The sequence below is a fragment of the Mesitornis unicolor genome, unplaced genomic scaffold (genome assembly GCF_000695765.1).
Source record: "Mesitornis unicolor isolate BGI_N332 unplaced genomic scaffold, ASM69576v1 scaffold47710, whole genome shotgun sequence".
Classification (NCBI taxonomy): domain Eukaryota; kingdom Metazoa; phylum Chordata; class Aves; order Mesitornithiformes; family Mesitornithidae; genus Mesitornis; species Mesitornis unicolor.
In genome coordinates, this window is record NW_010158642.1 from 112384 (window position 1) to 137610 (window position 25227).

At 40.1% G+C, this 25227-nt stretch overlaps 1 protein-coding gene across 2 annotated transcripts in view; it reads left to right on the top strand.

Annotated features, from left to right (window-relative positions):
• Nucleotides 1-18987, top strand: part of SPTBN1 (spectrin, beta, non-erythrocytic 1) — a 91265-nt gene extending 72278 nt beyond the window's left edge. The window contains exons 24-35 of one of the 2 annotated variants that reach the window (XM_010184035.1): nucleotides 998-1202; nucleotides 1325-1699; nucleotides 3972-4216; nucleotides 4632-4770; nucleotides 5876-5960; nucleotides 7134-7330; nucleotides 8446-8558; nucleotides 9134-9197; nucleotides 14332-14570; nucleotides 15373-15546; nucleotides 17172-17214; nucleotides 17555-18987. In XM_010184035.1, the coding sequence (XP_010182337.1) occupies nucleotides 998-1202; nucleotides 1325-1699; nucleotides 3972-4216; nucleotides 4632-4770; nucleotides 5876-5960; nucleotides 7134-7330; nucleotides 8446-8558; nucleotides 9134-9197; nucleotides 14332-14570; nucleotides 15373-15546; nucleotides 17172-17214; nucleotides 17555-17770 (2095 nt within the window). In that variant the 3' untranslated portion in view covers nucleotides 17771-18987. Of the gene's footprint in view, nucleotides 1-997; nucleotides 1203-1324; nucleotides 1700-3971; nucleotides 4217-4631; nucleotides 4771-5875; nucleotides 5961-7133; nucleotides 7331-8445; nucleotides 8559-9133; nucleotides 9822-14331; nucleotides 14571-15372; nucleotides 15547-17171; nucleotides 17215-17554 lie in introns of those variants that run through there. The other variant, XM_010184043.1, reaches the window with a different exon arrangement.
• Nucleotides 18988-25227: the final 6240 nt, after the last annotated feature.

Genomic DNA, 25227 nt, shown 5'->3' on the forward strand with positions numbered 1-25227 from the left:
AGAGACAAGGGTCCATATTCACTCTTTCATCCCACTTTTACGTACAGCCCATAGGGTTGCGGTCATTTATCCTTCTGTCTATAGGGCAGTGCTCCCAAAGATCTGTCTCTCTGAGATTCCAGTCGAATCAGAGACTGTAATCTGATGCTTTAAGCACGGGTACATAAACATCTTCATTTTGGTAAATTTATTTCTACTTTCATAAATGGCTTTCCCTGTGGGGGAATTCAGGAAGCTTAAGAACTGCTTTTCTGTCAGATCTGCAGCTAAGCAAACAGAATTCTCTATTGGCTTTGACTGCGAGGCTGATGTATTTAACTGCTCTGCCTTCGCAAATAGGAGGGTAGGACTGAAGACTGAGGAAAGACACTCTCTGCCTCTGGTGGAAGATTGTTATTTAACTCAAAAGCACACTCTTGTGGTCATGATAATTTCTGATGAGAGTGTATTTCCTGGCTGACCTGATGGAGTAATGGGATAACATAATCAATGTTACAAGGCAGAGGGAAAGCAATTTGACGGGACTACATGGCTCAGACAAAATGTAGGCAAAAGATAGGGCAAGTAGAAATATTAATCACTTCTGGAAATACTGAGCTTTAGGGAGTAAGAAACCCCTGAGTACTTCTGAACATTGAAGCAGAATTTAGATGAAAATGAACTGCTACTTGCCTCAGCATCTCTGATCCTGCCTGTAATTTTGGGGAGAAGACCCTGATGTGATCTGTTGTCAGACAGAGAGCTTAGTTCACAGCTTCACTCTCTAAAGCCAGGAGTGTAGGGCAGAGAACTTTTCTAGCTAGTGCAGTCAACTCTGCCAGCAAAGGGTTGGTTCAGTGTGTCTGAGTCAAATTTGTGCATGCAGCAGACATGCATTTGGTGGATTAAATATCACAAGAGTGATTTTTATTCCTTGTAGTAGGTTGGTTTTTTTTACATTTACTTCTAGTATTTGTAAAAGATGATGAGGACTCAATGCTCTCTGTTTTTCTTCCAGCGAGCGTATCAGCATGCGCCAGTCCAAAGTGGATAAGCTGTATGCAGGCCTGAAGGATCTAGCTGAAGAGAGACGAGGCAAGCTGGATGAGAGGCACAGGCTGTTCCAGCTTAACCGCGAGGTAGACGACCTGGAGCAATGGATTGCTGAAAGGGAAGTGGTGGCCGGATCCCACGAGCTGGGACAGGATTACGAACACGTAACAGTAAGTTCTTTGGATGTGGCTGCGGATTGACCTTTCTTTTCTGGATGCTGCATACAGGAGATGGTTAATAGAAATGGGAGTTTGTATTTACAGTGCTGCATGAGTCTTTCTCTGCATTTCAGATGCTGCAGGAGCGGTTCCGAGAATTTGCCCGAGACACTGGAAACATTGGTCAGGAGCGTGTGGACACGGTAAACCACATGGCAGACGAACTCATCAACTCTGGACATTCAGATGCTGCGACAATCGCAGAGTGGAAGGACGGACTCAATGAGGCCTGGGCTGATCTCCTGGAGCTCATTGACACAAGAACACAAATTCTAGCAGCCTCTTATGAACTGCACAAATTTTACCATGATGCCAAGGAGATCTTAGGACGTATTCAAGACAAACACAAGAAATTGCCTGAAGAGCTCGGTAGAGACCAAAACACAGTGGAAACACTACAGAGAATGCACACAACATTTGAGCATGATATCCAGGCACTTGGCACCCAGGTGTGTAGCAAGAAAACGGCACTGTTGGTGGGTGTAGGAAGCTGAGCTGCAGAGTTCTGCTGCTGCTCTTGGCTTCTCCGTGGCTGAGAGACAGAGTTTTGCCAGCTGCTTTCCATGGGTGCTTCTGTGGGAATAACTTCACCTGCGTCATTTTCTTATCTGTCTTTCTGCTTCCCTGTCATTGCATTAGGCTAATTAGTTTATCTAAAATAGAAATCTGTAAGTACACAGGTTTCTGGATATGTAGGTAATTGTGGAACATTACTCTATTTCCTGTCCTTGGTTGAAGAAGAAATCATAAAGGCAGATAACTTCTGTATTGATTTTTAAAATAAAGCAAAAAGCTCTGATGTCTCCTGACAGTGTCGGCCTGCTGTGTGCATAGGAACAGAGCGGCTGGAGAGGCTCAAGGGTAATGCCCTTTAGCTCCTCAGAGGACCTTACTTTGGTTGCCTCAAGCAGCAGCAGCAGCACCAGCAGTATACTGTGAGGCTAATACGGCTGGAAAACAGCTTTCAGTTGAAGCAAAAAAGGTTCGTTTAACTTAACATAGAGTCTCGTTAGTCAGTTATTTCTGGAGGACACATTGAACTGATACAAGATCTGTAAGAAATTTTTAATGTACCAGACGTAACTTGAGATACAGAGTTTAGATTTTTCTGTCCTTAACATTGTTCTTGGGTGTTAAATTATTTGTGCTGAAAGCCACCTTAAGTTTGCCTGCTCTTTATGCCATATTCACCTTGGTGAATGCAAGACACAACTGTCCTGTCCTATGGAGGAATCGATATTCCAGGGAATGCTTGGAGGACAGGGAGGGGAGAAATATGAAGAGCTGTGTAGTCCTGGTTGGTTGATTGTGGTTTCTTGGTTATTTTTTTGTTTGTTTTGGGGTGGTTTTGTTGTTTATTTGTATTGGTTTATTTTTTTAACAGCACAAAGCCCCAACCAAACACTCTTCTATGAGCACTTTTTATTTTTTTCTTTCTGAGAGACAAGGGAGGTCTGTAGACCTACACAGAAGCTTTTTGACTTAATTATGTATCTGGGCATTCTGACTTAAATATTGCTTTTTACAATGCTTCTTAATAGCAGTCAGAAGAGATTTAAAGTACACAGTCCAGGCTAAGATTTTTAAAAGCAACCAAACCTGATCTAATTCTGAATGTTTTAAAGCTAAGCTGTGTTAAGTAGAAGGTGGCAGCCCTTCATACAGCACACAGGGGATTCTAAACAAAAAAACCCCAATCTTCAGCTGCCTAAATGAGAGTTTTGGAAGAGAACAAGTTTTTTAAGGACTGGAAGAATTACAATGGTCCGCACTTATCCCAGTAGGTTGGAAAAGATAGCTTTTATATATCTTGATTATGTTGCAGTTTACATAGTTGTTTACGCTAGGATAAAGGGGATACAGCAGCCATTTGATTTTCAAAGTATTTTACTTTTATAAACTGTAAATTTTATGTGTAAAATGGGAGACACCAATCCCTGTCTCTCAAAAAAAGTAATTCTCATCAAGGACTAAATGAAGGAATATGTAATCATAGCACAGGACTGTGGTGAAAGCACTTAGGAATGTTTTCAGATGAAACAGCTGGAGCGCTGAGATAGATCTTTACAACAGTGGCCTGATCTCTGTGCCTGTACCTAGAACACTGTTTAATTTGGTGTTCAAACTTAACAAAAAAAAAAAAGGATAAAATTATTAGGAAAGAGCGAATAGAATGATTCCTGGCTCTAAAATATGTGGAACAAGAAATAGCATTTGATGTCCCAAGAGAGTGTTTGAAAGGAAGAGAGATTTCTAATAGTAGAAAGATATCTGAATCTCTAAATTTTCTTCTGTTTGAAGTCATTGTCTACACTTTTGAAAAAACTCATTAAATTACATTGTGCACACTGTCAGAGTAGTGGTCTTGATACAGGAGCTCCTGAGAAGCATTGAAAATTTGGTGATGAAGATGGTCCCCATTTGCTCTGACACTGAACAGTCATTCTGCATTGGCACCCAGTTCTACAGGGGGTTTAGGCAGTGAAAGATCTTTGTTATTCTGGAAGCCCCTGGACCCAAAAGTCTTCTCTAGGAAATATTCTCAGAGCAATATACTGACTTAATAACAGAGCAAACTGTCTTAGTATCAACAGACCAAATATCTTTGCAGCGACTTTAGAAAGCCATTCAAATGGTGAATTAGCAGCCAAAATGTCCCCACATTTGTGACTTAGAAGTATCCAAACGCTGATGCATTTCTCTCTTATAAAACCACACCAGGTGAGACAGCTGCAGGAGGATGCCGCACGCCTCCAGGCTGCCTATGCTGGAGACAAAGCTGATGACATCCAGAAGAGGGAAAACGAGGTCCTGGAAGCATGGAAGGCACTGCTGGATGCCTGTGAGGGCCGCAGGGTCAGGCTGGTGGATACTGGAGACAAATTCCGTTTCTTCAGCATGGTTCGTGATCTCATGCTTTGGATGGAAGATGTTATCCGACAGATAGAAGCCCAAGAAAAGCCAAGGTAATGTGAAGTACCTCTTCTCAATCAGCAGATAATGCTGCAGGTCAGTTGGGGAGAAAGCTTGGTATCACTGAGCCAGAAATTCAGAAAGAGGCTGCCAAAATCTGATGGTGGTATAGCAGTTTGCTTTTATGTATTGCTGCCAGCAGAGGCTGGGGGCTACTGAAGTAATTGCACTGTGAAGTTGTGATCAAAGAGGTTGAGTCCCACACGTTTGTTTATTTGATGTCTGACTCAGACCAGAATGGTGCTGTTCCTACGGAAAGGCTGCTAGCAATGTTGCTTCCTGAACTATGAAGATAATCTAGAAATTAATATTTTTATTGTACAGTTATGGGTTAGTTTACTTGTTTGAAAATGTAAGAGCTGTTAAATCTGCAATACATGTTTCTGAACCATGGGTTGATCATTTTAGGGATGTTTCGTCTGTTGAACTACTCATGAACAATCACCAGGGTATCAAAGCAGAAATCGATGCCCGAAATGACAGCTTTACTACCTGCATTGAGCTCGGCAAATCTCTTCTGGCAAGAAAACACTACGCATCAGAGGAGGTACTGTTAACAACCGTGGCGCGGCTGGCCTATAGATTCTGTTTCAGCTGGAGCAACTAGCATTGTGTAATCTACAGATTAATAAACTCTGTATTTATAATGAAATACATTACTTCAGGGACTGTTCTACTTATCTGCTGTTGTGAAATTAGTCTATAATTTTAGCTCTGTGAATTCCTGTTGGGAAGCAGAGACAGCACCTAAATTTAAAGTATCATTTTCAGTCCAGGAAGTGCAAAGAAGCTGTTGCATTCAGTTCTGCAGAGAGAAAGCTCTGGGATGGCCGTGTTTGGAAAGGTGACTGCTTTGAGCAAGAGAAAACTGTGAGACAGCCTGAATTTTGTGCAGGGGAACTGGAATGCTGTGAAGAGGCCTGCTAGGGGAAGGAGCAGGAAAAAGTGTGTCTCATAGGGAGTTAATCCAGGGAATATTAAGAGAAAAATTTATCCAGTGGCTTAAGGCCTTGATTTATTTTCTGATTTGTCTTGGCCAGAGGATAGAGGCTTAATCCATATTTCTTCCTGCCTCCCTTTGGTGGAGGGAGGATAGCCAAATGTAGGGTACTATGCACTCAAGGAGGTCATAGTGTTTGTGTCTGCGCTACATGCGAGTGCTGTGGAGTGTCCTCAGAGAAACATTTGCTCAGGAACTGGGAGGTTTTGCCAGCCAATATTCACCCTGAGAAAAACACAGGGTTTACGCTGGCACATCAGTGCTGTTAGCATAGGTAGCTGCAGGCTTTCTGTAGCAACCTTGGGCAGTGCATTTTGCATTATGTGCTGGAATAAAGGGGAGAAGATACAATACATGGTTGCACTATTTACATTTGTTTGTCCATTATTCTCTTTTCGTCAAATAATCCTGGTGATGTAGTTTTAACAGATACTGTATGCTCATGCAATTGTGATGTTTTAATACAAACATGATATTTATTTATGCTGAAAAACAGCTGTTGTATTCACATTTAAGTCACTTTCTGACAGTCTAGCACAATCTATCCTGTCCGTAAATGCCAGTGCCTTTTGCTGGTGGTAATAGCTTACATGGTGTGGTGGGGTGATCCTGGTGCTTGTGTAACGGTCCTGCATTCTCCTTTTCCATCCAGATCAAGGAAAAACTGCTGCAGCTGACAGAAAAGAGAAAAGAAATGATTGACAAATGGGAAGACAGATGGGAGTGGCTGAGACTGAGTAAGGACATCTTTGGGTTTCTTTCTCTCTCTTCACCGAGTCTTTCTGGGCAGTCAAAAAAACCTGCCGCTCCTTACCTTTTTTATTAACAGTGCTTGAAACTGTGTTTGTACTGTAATAATATCTGTAAGATTCACACCTGTTGGTTGTAAAATAACAGAGAATTTGAAACCAAGAAACCTGCACCAAAGTTGTTACTCTATATGATCAAATTTGGAGCTAGGTGAAACAGATCTTCTGTGTTTTGGAGGTTTGACATTCTAACTGTGTTTCTAGAAAGGATACACTACTTAAAAAATAGGGAGAAGTAAAGCCCTGCGACCTTACACATGTAACATGCCTGTGTTATCTGAGAGGCTGCAATGTTTATGAACAGTTTACTGACAAAAGGTGTACTTTTAAACATGGCAGCATTTTGCAAGTTTTACACCAGCATCAACACCCCAGTTCTGATACTTTTTTAACAAGGCGATCCACATCTCATGTCCAGACTGAAGCCTTTGCAGCAGGCAGTTGTCCAGGATCTCAAAATGTGCGGTGCAGGGCAGTCATTTTGTGGGGTTCTGGGCTGCTGTGTATACTTTTGTCCCTGTTTCTGAGCCCCAGCAGGCTTTAAGAAATGCAGCAGCATGAGCGGTTTCCCTCAGTTTGGGTGTTTGGACTGTATTGTTCATCAGAATTGCTTGATGCCATTCACAAAAGCTTGTGGAAGCTTTTTTTCACTGTGAAGACAGAAGAAAGGGAAGGTGGATCTGTAGCACTGTAGACAAGCATGGAGTACAGGAATACTGCTTGCTGAAGGGAGCTGCAGCCTAGAGTTTGGCTGTTCTGTGGACAGACCAGTCTGAGGAAGAAAACCAGCAGATAACAGACTTTCTGCTCTGAAGTTTATAGGTTACAGCAGGTTAAAACAAAAAGGAAGCTCTGAAATTGCAAACTGAAATAGCCTGTGGAAGTGAAGGTAGGCCTTTTATTTTTCCTCAAAGCAAAGCCAACAGCACAAATTTCTGTCTTTTAAATTATTAATTTCAGTGAGCTTAGTTAAGGAATATACTTAGTAAAGATGTTTATTTTCTCCTAAGCTGCTTTAAAGTAGATTCAGAAAATGCCTGATGACTTCATGGTGCTCTTTTTGACATTAATGGCACTGATATCTGTACATTCTTTGCTCAGTTTTGGAGGTACACCAGTTTTCAAGAGATGCAAGTGTGGCTGAGGCCTGGCTGCTAGGACAGGAGCCCTACCTATCCAGTCGTGAAATAGGTCAAAGTGTTGATGAAGTAGAAAAGTTAATTAAACGGCATGAAGCATTTGAAAAATCTGCAGCTACTTGGGATGAGAGATTTGCAGCACTGGAAAGACTGACCACGGTGAGTGCTATAGGCAAGAACAACCTCTCTTGGCCATTCCCCTCCAGTTTGGGGCCATCTGGTTTTTCGGAATAATTCCCAGCATCACCAATCTAATCTCCATTTGTCGATCCATTTGTTGATCAACCTTGGCCAGTCACCCAGGGCCTAAAATTTTATGTTCCAAACAAAACTAAAACCCTCTCAGGTTCATTCAAACCCACCAACCTGCAAGGAAAACTGAAGTGGTAAATGACCAGGAGTCAGCAGAGCTGTCTCGGGCCCAGGAGTGATGACCCAGAAGCAAATTCTAGAGCTGAGCAGTTTACTCCAGCCCTCTGCTGTACAGGCTGTACTGCTGAAAGGGAAGGAGGATTCTGAGTGAAGAAGACCCAGATCCAAACACTTGAAATTATTTTTGGTTAAAGACAACAACATCAGGGAGGGGGGGGTTCAACAAAAATGTTTATTGTGTTTTGACTGGCCCAGTGCAAGGCTGTAGTGTCCCCTAGAAAGGCATCATAAGCCTCCTCCCCCCAAAAGAAACATTTTGAGCACAGCTGCAATGGCAGTAATTAATGCTTGGAGAGCATGTTACCATCTTTGGAGAATAGTTTTACTTTAGACACTGAAATTGAAGTGGCTTGATTTTTCCCATGCACAGAGCGTCACAGCTGCAGACAGAATGAATTGGAGTTTCTCAGCATCTTCAAAAATCAGGCTGGTTTTATTTAGATGGTTAATTTTAGGGATTCGGATGTGGAACACTTTATTGCTATGTATGGCAAGCAGACAAGAGGATGTAGCTTTTCAGTGTTTTAATAGCCTGGGCTGCTTTCTTGTTTGTCTGGTTTGTGTTCTAATAGAATGAAATAGAAAAGAAACACAGACAGTGATGGGCTGCTGCCCAGGCACTTGATGTTAAAGGGTCTGATGCTGTATGTCTTTACTGACAAATTCAGTTCAACAAACTTTGCATGATTAATACTTTTAAAGACTGATGCCTTCAAATTTTATTCCAATTAACTGCAATTTCCGTAATATTTCAGAAAAATGTACAGTTATTTTTAGTTTCTAGACATGCTCCTGAAAAATCTGCAGTGCTTTTAAATGCACAAAAATGTTTTGTTTGTCAGTTGGAACTGCTGGAAGTACGTCGACAACAAGAGGAAGAGGAGAGGAAGAGGCAGCCACCCACTCCAGAGCCCAGCCCAAAGGTTGCAGAGGATGCAGACTCCCAGCAGCAATGGTAAGCCTGGGATGCGGGAAGCTGAACTGGGAACGTAATGCGGTTTCTTCAGGCAGAATTCTCAGGCATTGTAAAGGGAGAGTCTGGAGGCAACGTGGTTTTGTAGTGTGATCCTTTTTAGAAGACTTGGTGGTTAATGGACCACCTGAATTCACTGCTAAATCGAACATTCCAATTTTTCATCATGAAGCAGTGTTACAATTGCTGAGGTGTATTTGACCCTGAAATGAGAATGCTGTTTTTACACCCCCTGTATTCTGAATTAAAATTTCTGAACAATCTTGGCTTTCTTCTTTGATGAGCATTAGTTACAGATAGATGTCAAGCCACGTCCATGGAACATTAACATTTATAAAATTATTTATGTGATAGAAGTAGGTTTATTTGTAAGGTAACTGTCAGGAAAGTTTGTTTCCATCTCACTTAACACAGAATTTATTCAGTTGGGCCTGAGGATTTTAAGAACTTGCCTGTATTTCTGAGGTGTGCAATATTCAGATCTCATTTTGGTGAAAAAGATGGGCGACCTTCAGGAACTTAATACCATTTCTTTTCTGTTTCCTCTCTTCCAACAGGGATGGGACAAAAGGAGAACAGGTTTCCCAAAATGGTTTGCCATCAGACCAGGAATCTCCACGGGTTAGTTACCGCTCCCAAACCTACCAAAACTACAAAAACTTTATTAGCAGACGGACAGCCAATGACCAATCGTGGTCTGGACTGTGACATACAGAATCATTTGCAGCAAAAGACACTGTTTTTTAGTATGGTTTACTGGTACTGGTTTAATCTTTTGGCTTCAGATTTCCCTGCTGCTTTTCTCTTCCTTCCCATCAGTTGACTTTTATTTAATTAGCAGCCCCTTGGAAAGAGATCTGCTTCACTTTAGTCCTTGTTTATTTGAATCTCCCCGCTGACACTCAGTTGTTTGAGGTGACATGTTTATTTCATGTTATTTACTGTGAGTTTTTCATGTCGCTAATAGTATTAAGATTTTCCAGCTAAATCGTCATTTATATGAGTAATTGAGATTTAATGAGATTACATCATAATGAAGAAGAGAACTAGAATCTGACAGGTATGACGCATCGAGTTATACTAACAGGTTTCAGCACGGCAACATTATTAAATCAGCTGCATTAGCAAGCGAGTTATTTACAAGGCCAAAGATAACACATGCAAGTGAGCTTCGCAGTAAAGGCTGGGAGGGAGGGGAGAGTTGTAACTATTGACAAATAAAAGCCTTAAGGTTAGTTGTATAACATTCCATGCAGAATGGACTCATTGACTGCAGATAAAAATAAACATGAAATAAAACATTAAAAACTAGTATCTAGGTTTATCTTGGTATTTAGTCCTCATGAAGAGTTGTGATCTTGCTGAAGAGCTGTGTTGGGGCTCCGTTTTGCCTTGATCCTGTCCATTTTACACTACCACAGTTCGATTTACTGACCCTGGAGAGACACTGGTATAAATGAGATTAGGGTGCAGACACTATAGAGAGTTGTGAGGCTTTTTTTTAGAAATGAATTAAAATACATTGGTCTAAGATCCAGGCTCTTTATTTTATATAGATGCAGGCTGACTGGTTCATCCATGCCCTCTTCTTTCTTGATAGAGGACGTCCCAGTGGAGTCAGGATGCATGCCAATAAACTTAATGTGCAGCCATAGAAGTACCAGTAAATATGTATATATATATTTTCAGTGCAACACAGTAGTTGAAAACTGGCTTACCTCTCCATTGCCTTCCTGCAAAGCCTGCTTGTTTCAATTAGTGCTCTGAGTGGTGAGAAAAATGATGCTTCTTTTGCTTATGTTTTTGAACCACACCCTCTGAGGTCGTATTAAGTGCAGGAAAGGCTCCTGGAAGGCTCAGGTTGGCGGATATGGGAGCTCTTGCCAGTGCTGCAAAGGAAATGCAGGTCTCAGTCTAGGACTCTGGGAGGAATTGCTTTTCAGCATAAGCTTATCTTTCAAATAGCCTGTCCCAGTTACTTTTGGGTCTGCACACAGACTCTGTCAATGCTCTAGGATACGAAGCAGTTCTAACTTTTCATTTCTTTATATAAAGCCATTCAGTTCATCTTTAACATAAAATGAAGTGAGCTGTCTGTTGTCCATTCTAATGTTTATGAAATTATATAGAGTTGTGGCAAGGAACATGAGGTGGCCTGCAAGCGCATCCCAGATAATCATCATCTTGTTGATTACCACAGCCTTATACATAAACTTTTTGCTGCATTCTTTTTTAAAATTTTATTACCATGATACATAATGCATTTCCATGTTAATCTTTGCCATCTGCACTTCAGTCTTTCATGAGAGCTTTTTAGCTAGTTCATTGAGGCTTGTGTTGCAATGCATCAGACGTACGCAGCTGTATTATTTATGATCTGAGGCCCGAGGTACACTGCTGTTTATCAGAATTTCGCCTTCTTACAACTACCTGAGCAGTGCAGCTGAATTGTTCTGTATTGGCTGAGCTTGGAAAGTGAGAAGGGTGATTGAAAGGATGTGCTTCAGTAATTGTACTTTTGCTGTAACTTGTCTTTCCACTTCATGATGCATGTTTTTTTTCTTTTGTCAGGATAACAACATATAGCTTCTTAATGCTTTTAAAAATTCCATATAAATTTATGCAAGTGATCTGGTGTCTACTTACACCAATGTTGGCTCTCTGTGCCTGTAAGAGTGTGACAGTTCTCAGAGCAGTATAGCTGTAGCTTCAGACGCCACCATCTGGGAAGCCTTCAGATGTATTCTGGCTAAAAAGCAGTATGTTAAAGTAATTTATATTGATAGACTTTGTTACTTGTATTAGTACAAGTAAAAATTACACTTTTATGTTGAATAGAAATTAAGTCATAGATGAAGGTAATCATTTTAGGCACTAGAAGTGTAAGATTTCACCTATTTATTACAGCCAGTGGTACTGGCGTAAAATGTTAAATGGCACTTAAGCCAGAACAATATGTAGACTTGTCATCTGTTCGTATCTGAAAAAGGCAAAGACGTCTCTCTTGTTTAAGCTGTGGTGTAGAGACTTCAGCTGATGAACTGAATATAACGTTGCTTCAAGCACGATGAAAGTCAAAGGGATATCTCCAGTTGTTGTCACCAGCTGTCTTGCTGCATGTTACAGTCCCGATTTAAGTATCTCGAGAGTAGTCTTGAGCCACTAAAGCACTTGCAACTAACCTCAGTCACGGTTAAGAGAACTGTATTCATGTACGTGAAAACTGTTGTGTTGTAACAGTACAGTTTGCTATTAATGTTTGTCCTCCATGGCGTTGTCTCTGCATGCCTGATGCATGTTTCCATTAAAGTGTGTTTAGCTCCTGTTTTTTCTCTGTTTTCATGACGCATTCTTCGCATAGCTGTTCATGATTCAGATTTATTTTGCTTGTTTTCTGTTAATTGTAGATAACACATGAAAAGGAAATAAAACCTGAAAGAGCATCAGAAAAGCCTTTCATAGCCCTTTTACAATCAGTAGAATTTTAAGTAGAAGTTACAAGTCTGATTGTGTGATTAAAGTTGGCAGGTAACTTTCAGAACCACAGGGTTGCAGATTGCAGTGCTGAATTACATGTTATTTCCCATAAAAACATGTTAAGTAGCTGTGCAGTGGCTGCTGTTTTGAAACTGGTCTGTTTTACTTCAGATTAGTGGTTATAGGTACCCCAAAATCAGTAATATTTTCACATCTTGCTGATATTGCTATAGAAAACATACTACTCTCAGCATTGGTTTAGGTAACAGGTAGTTCCAGGTAGTTTATGTAAGTTGTTGAGATAAGTTGTTGTGGCTGCCTTATTGCTGATCACAAAGACTTCATATAGCTTAGACAGGGACCCACCCAGTTGAAAAGCAGAGAGTTTGAAGTTCAGTAACTCGGTGGTCAAAAAAATTTGCGAAGGGCTGTCCTTTTCCTTGAACATGATCTGGTGGCATTGGTGATCAGCACTGGTGCTGATTGACTTACTGAGCTTTCAGTGGTGCATCCCTGGTGGTTTATGTCACTACCTGTGCTGGCAGTGTTTGGGTAGTCTTCAGCCTCCTCTGTTTATTGACCCTCTCCCCACTTCAATGCAACAGTTTTGTTTTATTTTGAGATTTGGATACAAATAGTGAGGTTTGATGGCTTAGATAATTGTGAAGAAGTAGTGTCATTGATGTTTACTTCCAATGAATAAGAGTGCAGGGTAGATGTTTCCTCTCATAAACTACTAGGCTGTAAGGCTACATGTCTTTAGGGACAGAGTAAAATAGACACGACTGAAGTTGAACGTGAACTGTGGTTCTTTCCCTGTTTCAGTGGTGTAGTATCTGTACTCTGGAGATTTAGATTGCTTAAAGGCAGTTAACCAATCCTTCCCATATTCATAGCAAGTTGACACTTAGATCTTCCTGGGTCAATATATGAGGTACAAAGGTGTGAGGTACAATAAGGTAGACTTGGCAGGAATAAGAAGTTCTAGCAAACAGTGGCAAAATTCAGTTTGTTGCATAATAATTTGGCTGCTTTTGAATTGTCCAGGCCATGTGCAGAAGTGGGAATGTCTAATTATTGTGCCATTCACAAATACCTGCTTGTCTGCATAAAAACAGTCCAGAATGTTTGTAATCTACTAGAGCATCAGCAGCACTAAGCTTTAGTAACTTGCTAATAATAATAATACACACTGGTTGTGTAACTCCTGAGCTGCTACCAATGGCTCTACATGTCAAAGTAATGGTACAAGGAAAAAAAAAACACCAAAAACTGGAACCAAGCTGCCTTTCAAAAGCTTATAGCCATTAGGATTCCAATTTAAATGATTTTTGGATGAATGGCTCCTGAAGACGTCGACAGCTTGACCAGTCAGAGCTGCTGGAAACACGGCTGCTCTCTAGGCTATCTCGATCAGAGTGCGACAGGCAACGCGATCAACAAAGCAAGTGATGGGCAAGGCCTTGGTTCTGTCTTTGTTTGGGGGTAAATAGCTGTGTGATGGTGTGTGACTGTGGTGGTTTTCAGTTCCTTTAACAAAAACCCCATCCACCTAATAACGAAGTCTGAAAAAGACCTTGATAAATTGACATGTGACCTCATTGCCCTTGTCTTTAAGATCCAATATCCTAACTGGGATGGTGGAGATGAAATGCATGGTGTAATCTTTCTAATTTCTGCATGTTTTGATTTTGTTGTGTCACAGGGGGAGTGGGGAAAGCGGGAAAGGAGCTTTTACAGAAACAAATAAATTGCACAGATTTTTGTAAATGCTCCTGGGCAATTTTGACATTTTTCTGCTGACTCGTAGTTAATATATTTTCTAGATTTTTAATACTTCAGTAATGCCAGAAATGTACTTAAGGTGGCTGATGTGTATAACTGCTACTGTTACTCTAGGTTTGCAGAAAGTGTGATTGTTACTGTTCCAAACATTTGAGTACTTAGCACGAGAATTGAATGCTCTCATTTTAGGAATAACAACATACAAAAGAATATGAATTGACCAGCAGAGCAAAGCACAGTAAAATTCACACTGATGTTTAGCTGCTCTTATTTTCCCATCTCTCCACCTATAAAATGGGTACTAATCCATTCCTGCCTTCTAATTTCCTTGGCCTTCTGTGTCTCCATGGAGTGTGAGAAAGATCTTATTGGCCTGTGTCATTCTCCAGGCAAAGTTTATACACAGCCACGTTGTGCAGGGGGAAGCAGATTAACTGCACGATACCTCAGTGTTGTGAGGCTTCTGGCTGAATGTTTTTTCCACTGTTCCTAGGTGGCAGAAACTGCAGAAACAAACGAAATGGTCAATGGAGCTGCAGAACAGAGGACAAGTTCAAAAGAGTCCAGTCCTGTTCCTTCTCCGACGTCAGACCGCAAAGCCAAGACTGCCGTTCAGGCCCAGACTGCTGCTACCCTACCAGCCAAAACCCAGGAGATTCCTTCAGCTCAGATGGAGGGCTTCTTACATCGCAAACACGAATGGGAGACACACAGCAAGAAAGCCTCAAGCAGGTAAAGTACTTGATGCTTGATGCAGGTGATTGCATCCAAACTGACCAAGATGTAAACCAGCAATTTTTATCCCTGCTGCTGTGGTCTTCTCACAGCTCCTAAAGATGGTTCAGGCTAATGTTTCTGTTGCTGTAGGGACAGTGTATGCATGGTTGAACAGTATACTTGATGAAGCTGCACGCTAAACATAAATGGTAGAAAATGGAGTGTTAACCATATTTGGGAGGTGGAAAACTGAGGCATAAAGACACCATGACTTTCTCACTTCACATGATGAATTTGTGGCAGTAGTGGGATTTGATTCCAGATCTCTCTAATTGCATGTTACTACAAGAAAAGAAAAACACGTAGGTGTGAGAATACAAATGTCCATATTCTCCTGACATTTTCTGTTTGCACATTAGCACTTTCCACCTACTCTGTAATCTGTTCGGAACAGAAAAGCGGATGAAGATGGTTCTGTGTGCCTCAGTTGATTCCATTCCTGAGGACCTGATTCTGCTGTTCTCAAACAGGCAAAACTTTAGAGATTTCTGTCTGTTCTGGAAAAGCAGACTGGGGTCCTTCAGGGCCTGAGGGACCTCTTGAAACCAGATTTATGGCTTGGCTGACAAGGGTAATGTTGACCAGCAAGTGGTGAGCTACACCAACATCTGAGTTTACAGGACAGTGTATGCTTTATTCACATCCTCAGACCGAACTTATTTCTGTTATCTAATAGAAATAATTGTGTTTGGTTTCTACAGTTCTGCAAGTAAGAGCATTAGATTTATAAATACTTCTGTTTTCCATTTTTTTTAAGATCATGGCATAATGTGTACTGTGTCATAAACAACCAGGAGATGGGCTTCTACAAGGATTCGAAAGCTGCTGCTTCTGGCATCCCCTACCACAATGAGATTCCCGTCAGCTTGAAAGAAGCAGTCTGTGAAATAGCGGTCGATTATAAAAAGAAAAAGCATGTGTTCAAGCTAAGGTAAACCTGTTGAAGCATCTCTCATCAGTTTGAGTTGTGGTGGGTGTGTTCACTGTGTGAGGAGGATCCTCCTGTGGGAGGATCCAGCCCAGGAACCAATCATTCTTATTAACTGCAGTATCTGTTTTTCTGAACAAGCTCTTCCCAACACTGAAACATGTTATATTTATCAAAGACAGCAAGCACAAAACAGTATAAAAACAATCTGGGCACTTTACTTACATTTGGGACAAGATTAGATGTGCCTACCTAAAGGCAGAAACATTTAAAAATGCTGAGCTTTTCAGCTGGTTCCTCTGGAATTAATTGAAAAGAGCCGAATGTTCATGGTTCTGCTCTTTTTAAAATCAAACCTCATGTCTAAATTTTTTCAATATGGATTCAGGAGACTGCTGAAGACATCAGTTACACTTTCAGGTCTAGAACATGTAGTTACAGACCATTTCATTTTGAAGTATGTGAAGTTCAAAGGTTAAAAAAAATAAGGCTTATCCTTTTTAATGTAAGGATATGCTGTTCTAAATACAAAGTTAGGCAGAATAATCACTTGCACTTCTTTTCACAGTACCTTGTCACCTGCCTCAGGGCTGCTGGGTAATTGCAAATAGCATATTTTCTTTACTCATTCTCATTAGGAGACTCCCCAGAGAATTCACCAGCTCATTGTGGCAGTGGGTTATGCTGTTGAACATCTGAGAGGCTGAGGTATCTGCACATCTTGTGTGCAGGCAGATCTCTCACAGAAAGCTCTAGTTGTGATCTCTGGAGAGTAGACTGGAATTATTTGTCTTAATTTTTTAAAGTAAGCAAGACATTATTATATTCTACTTTGTGTCTGTCTTATCTGTTATTTTACTGTTTAATACCTAATTTCATTTCATAAAGAGATTTTTTAAAAGCTTTGTGTTTGTGGCGAAACATCAGGAAGCCTGCAACACAGCTCCTGCTGCCCCTGCCTCCCGCTTGTTCAGATGTCTGACCTGATATTGCTCAGTCTTTTTTAAAATTAATATATATATTCACATACATTGTTAAATGTATCCCGGTTAAACCATCTGAATAAAATCAGAACAGAAATAAACCAGAAGAGAGACTGACCTTCAGTGTGAGAAGAGGCAGCTACTCATAAGTAATACACAGTATAGTACCTTGAGTCACCACCACAGTAGCTATGACAGCAGAGCAGCGGCAGTATTTTGCAAGGTTTCTACAAAAGCCATGAAAACTCTGAGTGTTGCCAGTGACTTCTGTCTTTTTAAAGTATTGAGTAAACTTTTATACTGTCTTTTATAAAAGAAAAAGTATCTGCCTGCAGGAGCAAGGACTGAAACAGCAATTCTCGGCTGGTGAAAATGCAAGCTCTGCAGTGTGTGCTGACGCATTGGAGCATGTCCACTGTCCTAAGCATGTCTACAGACAGGGGCACACAAAGTGTGTGGCTGCCTTTGTGTGACAGCACAGGATACCAAAACATGAGTCATTGGGGTGTATTTGTGCACATATAGATGTATGTCCTGTGCAGTCCCATATGACTCAGTAGGATCATGTACTGTAGCTAGATGAGCAGGAGCTGAAGGAGTGTGCCTGCTGCTAAGCTAAATTTGTGATGGTTGTTTTCTTTGCAGATTGACTGATGGCAACGAATACCTCTTCCAAGCCAAAGACGATGTAAGTTTGCTTTTCTTATTGTTTATTACTGCTGTGCTGTCTGTGCTCTTGTACTATGGGAGAAAAGTAGCTGCTAAGAACTCAGGGGTACATTGGAATTTTCTGGTCTGCAGTCTTGTGCACATGTGTGCATGATGTGTAGATTCAGCATCACCAGGGCAGCAGGGCTGTTCAGATACAGCTTCTAGGAGAGGTGGTCTGCAGGTGTATAACCACAGGAGCACCAGATGAGGAGTTAGGACCATGTTTTCTTTCATTTCCTGCTTCTATGTTGAGCGAATTAGGGAGGGTGTGTGAGAAACGGGTTGTAACAGCTTTCTGCCTTTGGGGCTTCTTGAAGGAGGAGATGAACACGTGGATTCAGGCCATCACATCAGCTATCTCTTCTGACAAAATCGAAGTGTCCCCGACCACCCAGAGCACTCCAGCCTCCAGCCGTGCCCAGACCCTTCCTGCCAGCGTCACAATAACTAGCGAGTCCAGCCCTGGCAAGCGGGAGAAAGACAAAGAGAAAGACAAAGAGAAAAGATTCAGCCTTTTTGGTAAAAAGAAGTGAACTCCATCTCCACACACTGCACTTCTCTGACCGTTCCAGTGGAATTCCAGCATGCGAGCTCAGAACCAATACGTTACTCTCTGTGCCTCATGTTCCTCAATGTGATTGACATTTTTTTATTTATAGAGCGTTTTAAAATAAAAAACCAACAAAAAAAAGAATCTAAAGTTACAAATGTATGAGGTGCATTGGGCAGCTTCCATGGGAGAGGGAGGACCAGGTTTTGGGGGTTTGTTTTTGTTTTGTTTTGTTTTGTTTTTAAATGAAGTTAATGTAGATTAGATCTTAATATTTAAACTGTTCCTCAATTTTGTGAGGCTGTCTTGGAAAATAACCCACTCCTAGTGCTATTGGTATGCAAGGCAGCGGTGCTTTTGAATCTACTGTGCACATCAAAAAACAATGTACAAATTTTCAAAATTGTTCACTTCCATTTAAGGTTGTTATGCTGAGTCTTGACTAGTAGAGCCTCCCGTTACAATTCTAACATTTATTAAAATGATAGTGTATTATCTTTGCTGTAACAGAGTGCAGGTATGCATTAAATTACAGGCAAACCATTTATATCCTGGCATTGGTTATTAACACAACCTGAAGCTTTTCTGCATCAAGTGTGACAGATAAGAATGTTGGTGTACACGATGGATTAGCAGGCTGGTACAGTTTTAAATAATCTGTAATTTCGATTTTTTTTTTTTTTTGCTGAAATACATTATATTGTATGTTTCAGATAATTCTAGTACAAAGTATAATAAGACTAGATGTATAATAAACCCTTTAAAATCATTGATAAGTGTAAAAGTGGAACTGAAGCATTTACTGGAAAAGTAATGTTACTCAAATGGTTACTTGCTTGTCAGCTGCAGCACTGTGTGTTATAATTTTGCTACATTACCTTGCTATTTGATACATAGTGTGCATTTCTCTGTCACTGTAACTATTGTAATGAAAAATTTTCATCTTACTGCACAATCAAAAATTACATTTAATAGGAATGAACTTTCAATGACTGGGCCTGTAGTCAAGAGTAGTACTGGAACTGGCTTTCAGTTGTATCGAACTGTACCTCTAGACTTTTACCCTATCTGTTAAATATATGCTATGTCATTAAATGCTTTTAAAACTAAGTATGCTGTTTAAGTTTCTTATTTCATTTCTGACGATGTTAAATCATAATTTTGAAAGAGGATCAAAAATAAAGTTATTTTAAAACGTCATCTCTCCTGTGCACTGAAACTAATGTCTTCAAATGTAATTCCATTTTTTGCGCGAAAGTTCATACTGAAATGGTTTTCTCTCTTTCCGCTTTCCTTTACCTTCCCGTTCCCTTCACTTCCCACCTGCCCCCCCGCTTTTCAACCCAAATTAAGTGCCAAAGAATAAAGAAGGAAGGAATTAAATCAGTTTTGTAAAATATTTTGACATAGATGTTTTTTATGAGAAATAAATCAACAGGAATAAATGGAAACAAGCATAAGCATAGACTAGGGCAATCGAACGAGTTACCTGAACTTCTTGCCCTATTGAGGTCAGTACCCATGTACTTGTGTGCAGCAAAAGAACGTTATTTTGAGTAATCTTAGTTCTCCAATTTTCTACCTGCCCTTTGCTCAAGTGCTTAAGTCATCAGTAAATCGGACAATAACTGACCTGAACACTGTAATTTGCCAAGGACTTGTGGTCCTACCCAGTTTAATTTCATGGGGATTTTTATGTCATTTTTTAAAACATACTTCTCTTAACATACAGCTACCGTAGCACTTCTGTGGTGACATGCATTTAATGCAGATAAGGTGATTTCCTTGACCTTGTCAGCATTTCAGAGACTAGCATCTTCTCAGAATTTTTTTTAAGGTGGATGCCATCTAGGGCACCATCTATAAGAAATGGCTCCAAGAAGCCCTAATAGGCATTAGAAGTTTTAAAATCAATGAGGTGTAAGGAACCTGGTTTTAAATTTTGTGTGATTATTAAAATGCACTCAAAATATAATCCTAGATGGAAAGCAGATAAAGTGCAAACTAATGTATTTCTAAGCCACAGTTTCCTGAACGTGTGACCAATCCGGTGTCTTAATTCTTTTCAGGGAGTATACTGTGTTTTCTGGGTTTTTCTTACATCTGAAGTTTTGGGTTATTAACCAGCTGAATATTCATGCACATGAGTTTTTACTCCTGTAATATGACATTGTTCAGTCTAATCATTAGTAAAATATAGGATAACACCACTAGGCTTGTAAATGTGGAATTTAATACAATATAAAAAGCTGAGGCTTAACATTAGAAGAGAGTATGAAACATTCTTAGTTGATTGAAGTACATAAAAATCTTGATGCCTTACCATTAAGCTATTGTGATGAGTAATTTAACAGATTGATCTTGACTACCTGTTGTGTATAATTTTGTAGCATCTTGGTTGAACATACCTTCAGAATTGTTTTCCTTGTTTTATCTTGCCTCTGTACTGCAAGTCGTTCCTGAAAATGACTTCAGTAAAAATCCTTTCTGCTTAAGACCTGATTTCAAGTTGCTGAGGAGCAGCATTAGCCTTGCTTGTTTCCCACTTGGCCCAAGAGGGTGCAGTTTCTGTGCAGAGCGTGTTGGTCAGGAAGAGCCTCCTGGGGCAAAGCCAGGTCAGCATGCTTGTTTCAGAAGAGAGAAAGAAAGTTACAAAAGTAATATAGAAGTTGAATCTTAAAGCTTTCAAGGAAAATCAGTTAAAGCCAACCACTTTTCAGCCATGTCGCTATCATTGTTATGAAAACAAGAAATCATCCTCTAGTCAGGTCAGTCTGCTTGCCTTTTTTTCCTCTTGGTGGGAGCCTCGTGTTATATTCTGAGCTGAGAAGGTAGCAGAAAGCTGCACCTGAGAGGTACTTTCCATATCCTGACGAATTAAGTACAGTGAGGGAAAAAAAAACCCAAACTCATTAGCCATAGAAAATAAGCATTTGTTGGGTGGGAGGCTTTTCTTTTAGATTGATGCAAATAATCTGTTAATCCATCTGTTCTGCATAGAGTATATGCTCTGTTGGAGGGTTGTACTCTGTATGAGGAAGATTAATGGTGAAGTAAAAGAAACGTATGATTAATCTCTGTTCCTGTGAAACACTGTTTTAGACAGTTTTTCACGTCACCATGTTCTCTTTTTATGATTCAGTTCACAGAGAATTGACTTGAAATGTGGAGGGTCCTTAAGAATATACTTTTACCATCATTTGCAGGTATTACACAGTTTTGTGCTTTTTTGTGGTGGGTATTTTGGGTTTTTTCCTTGACTAACCACAGGTGGCTGAATAAATATAGAAACTTAAATCACAGTGACTTGGAACAAACATTAGTCCTTTTTATTTAAAAAAAACCCAAAGAACAAAAAGCAAACTCAGAAGATCAGGCTGTGCTAAATGACTGACTTAACATTAAGACTTAAATTACTGGAAAAAGCAGAATCCAGCTCTCTGACACTACAGCTCTCTACCTGTGGACTCCACAGTCGAGGCCACATCCTGACAACTGGAGGGGGGAATGGGAATTTTCAGCCAGCAGAAGTGGAAATGGGATTTGACTTGCTTTTCTGTGTACTGGTATCAAGAAGGGGTGCTTTGAGGTCACACAGAGCAGAATTTGGGTAAGAAACCACCGTGTTGTCGATGCAGCAGAGACTTTGCATCAGGATTTGAATTGTCCCCATGGCTGTGTGTGCAGGGCCGTGTTGAGGATCAGTATTCAGCATTTGAGGATCTAATCTATTTTACTCCTTGCTGCTGATTGTAGCTTATCCCCTGTTGTCATAAGCATTTTTCTCTGGCCTTCTGTCAGCAATTCAATTAATATTCTGGTTCTGGTAGATTGGTTTTTTGTTTCAAAGGATTTTAAACAAGATTAAAGTACAAATAAGGCAAAGCACAGAACAAACCCTCAGTGCAGTGCTGTAAATGCTGCAGAACAGAGGACGACTAGCGAGAAAAAGGAAACATTTATTGTAACATAGAGCAATTAAATGCAAAGAGCAGAGGAGTTAGGGGTTTTGCTTCTACTTCAGCTGTTACCCCTTGTTGCTGCGCGTCCTGCCAGCAGCCTGGTGGGGCTGAGCTGTCTTACAACGTATGCCAGTGCCACGGAGGAGATCTGGATGCGTTGCGTGTGTCGTCGCCTGACGCCCGAGCCACTGCCGAGGCAGCGGAGTCGCTCCAGCGAGCCCACGTGGCCACATCTGCAGTGTGTCATAATGCAGCATATGCAGCGCACGCCCGGAGCAGCCGAGGGGGAGAGCCTGTGTTTCCCATCCTCACACCTGCGGGAGAGTCCCGGAGCAGAGGACTGGGAGACCCAAAATGGTATACGTCACTGATTTAGTCTGCGAAGTGTGAAGTGAAGGATTTTGTGAACGTGTGTATTTCACAATGAATTCTCCCTTGCTTCTTAAGCTCCGCTTGCTCATTAGCTTGGTGAAGGTGAACATTAAACCTCCAATGCAGTTTAATTATACATGTTGTTCTATGTTTGAATTATCATTTAATTTTATATTAATGAATTTCATATAATTATCTTTAACTGTTACATGAGGTGCTGTGGTGGTTCATGATGTTATAGCATTAGAAATTTTCTGAGCCTAACGTGAATTCTGTTACTAATTTCGTATGAATACTGATACTCTTCTCCACCTAGGTAATAAAAAATTTCCCTTGTTCCCAGAGTACCAGCATTATCCATGAGAGGTCTCTGTATCCAGAGAGATGCTTTGCTGCCACAGATCCACTACCACCTGAACTATCAAGTATCATTTGTGCTCTCAAGAGAATTAGGAGCTTGGATGAAAGTTCTCCTAACTTGGAAAAGTCAGATTTTCAAACAGTTATGTAAACTAGCGTAAGATCTCTGCAATGGTGGTAATAATTTTAAATTGATCACTAAGGTTCCATGAAAAGATTACAGAAAGACAGCCCCATGTGCTGGGTCACGATGTTAGCAATGCAGAGTTATGAAGGGCTCAACCGGGCTGTCTGGGAGGCTACTGGGTCCCTGTGGACCATGCTGCTTACTCTGTACCCCTGGACTCTGGGCAGGGATGAGCACGGTAGACTCCAGCAGATGGTTTTTATTGATCTGCTGTGCATGGCAGTCCTGGACTGTGCTTAGACATGCAGCAAAACAACAGCATTATGGCTGGTCAGGAGGACTTTCTCTCTGGGTAGGATTTGAGAGAATGTGGTATGTCTGATCTTCCAGAAATGGGCTTCCTTTGCATTTGAGGATGGAAAAGACTAATTTTTTAAATTATTTTTTTCTCCTCTGAAACTACATCTGGTTGGATCTTAGCATTTCATCAAAGCAAATCAGTATTTTCACCCAGAAGGAATAAGCCAATTCCCCTGATATTATTTTGTAGTTAAATTGTAAAATCACTGAGAACCATCAACCAGGATTGGATTAATGTAATGCCAGGCAACAAACAAACAGAACTAGATCACAGTTCCTGCTCTGATTCCTACCCTCAAGTTCTTATAGATTTTCTATAACTTAAGAAAATATTTACAGCTCAAATAAGAGGTACCAGTTTTGAAATACCAATTAATATGCCATCTCTGTCCATCTGCTGTACATTCATCCATAAAAATGAGTTATAAATGGTATTTTGTGTAGCAAAGATCTAGGACATAACACAGATGTTTCTGGGAGGGAAAATCTCAGTGTTCATTGTTAATCACAGCTCTAAGATATGTATGGAGCTGGCAGGATATATCACAGAGGATTGGAATTAATTTGAGATGTGGAGGTTTTTGGCATCTTCTGTACAAGGCATGCTTTAAAACAAACTAGCAAACCAACAACAAAAAACTATATTTTTTCAAGTATTTCTTTTTACAGTTTTTGTTAAATTGGAAATACATTCAGTCTACTCTTTTTTAACATAAATGCCCTTTTTACTGAGGTTCACGCTGTCCTGGTTTTGTATCGCTCCCTCCCAGCCTTCCTCATCTTTGTGATACCGAGGGCTCCAAAACTCCATTTATATTTTTTTTACAGCTGCAAATCTAAAATAATGCTTATATTATTAGGGCTCTGTCTCAAGAGTTACAGTCGGTTAGATTTATACCCAGTATGAGCACTAAAAAGAAACACAAAAGCATCAGTGATATTTGGGTTGTACTGACAATGAACGGTAGGTTGCAGTATTGAGGAACGTTTTCAGCATCGGGACTGCTCCTAGTAGGAAAGTAATAATATTTTAGGGTTTTTTTAATTGGAAAAAAATACACAAAAGAACTCACCACGAAAGATAATTCAATCACAAAAAAATTATATATTTCACAAAATCCTCGAAAGTACAAATTGTAGGAAAATATGCAAAACTGAACTTGTATTTCCACATATTTAGTTTTAAAGTTTTCCTTTAAGGTTTTTTTGGTGGTTGGTTCCAGACTAGTGTGGTTAATTGCTACAATAATTATAATTATTTATAACCATCATTTTTTTCTAAATCTGATTATATATTTTTAGTAAAACAATGGCTATTGTTTAATGCCTCCACATTTTGACCATACTAAATGTCACAAACAGAAAAAAAATGACAAGATTTGACTGGATGATGAAATCCAAAGTTCAGTTGCTCACAGAAAGGTGACAGCCATACAAGCAGAGACTTGAAACCTGTTATTTGTTTGTCCTTGTTGAGTAGGTGAAGAGCCTATTTGTCATACGTATGATTTTTTAAATGAGAATTATATAATGTAAAAAAAGTCATAAAAAGAAAGCTAAGATCACGTGGAAGTTATTCCATTGAATAATACTGAGAGGAGAAAGGATGAAGAATTCATAATTCATTGGAAGTCTCATTAGATACCCACATCCACTAGTTGACAAAACAATTTTCCACATTCTGATGTTTCAGAGCAGACAAAAATACAATAGTAATTGAATACGTCCCATAGCTATGTGAAGATATTTCACGCAACACAAGCGGATTTGTGTGCCGGTGGGTAATGCAACACACAACAGCTTTAAAGCAGATCTAGCTCCTGTCCTTCTGAGGCTACATAACGATTATGGATACACAAGAATATGAGAGGTTGTATCAAATTTCTCTTCTAGGAGTAAAAACTCCTGCCCACATGTAGATGGGCCACTCAAGTCCATAACATGGCCTGACAGAGAGAGGTGAGAAAATCAGAAGTTAACAAATAGCTACCTGCATTTTATTAGAAGCTTTTTGGTGACAGAAGGAAAGTAACACTAAGAGAATAGTGTAAATAATTACCCACATGGTGGGTAACTAAAACACTCCCATAGCATACCTGATGGATGATGCCATGGGTGACAAAATCTTATGTCAAGACACTATTATGTTGATTAATGCCTAAAGTGCAAATATTATTTCCTCATTACAATGTAGCTTAGCAGTTTGACATTCAAAAATAATATATCGCATTACAGAATCACAGAACGTGAGGGATTGGA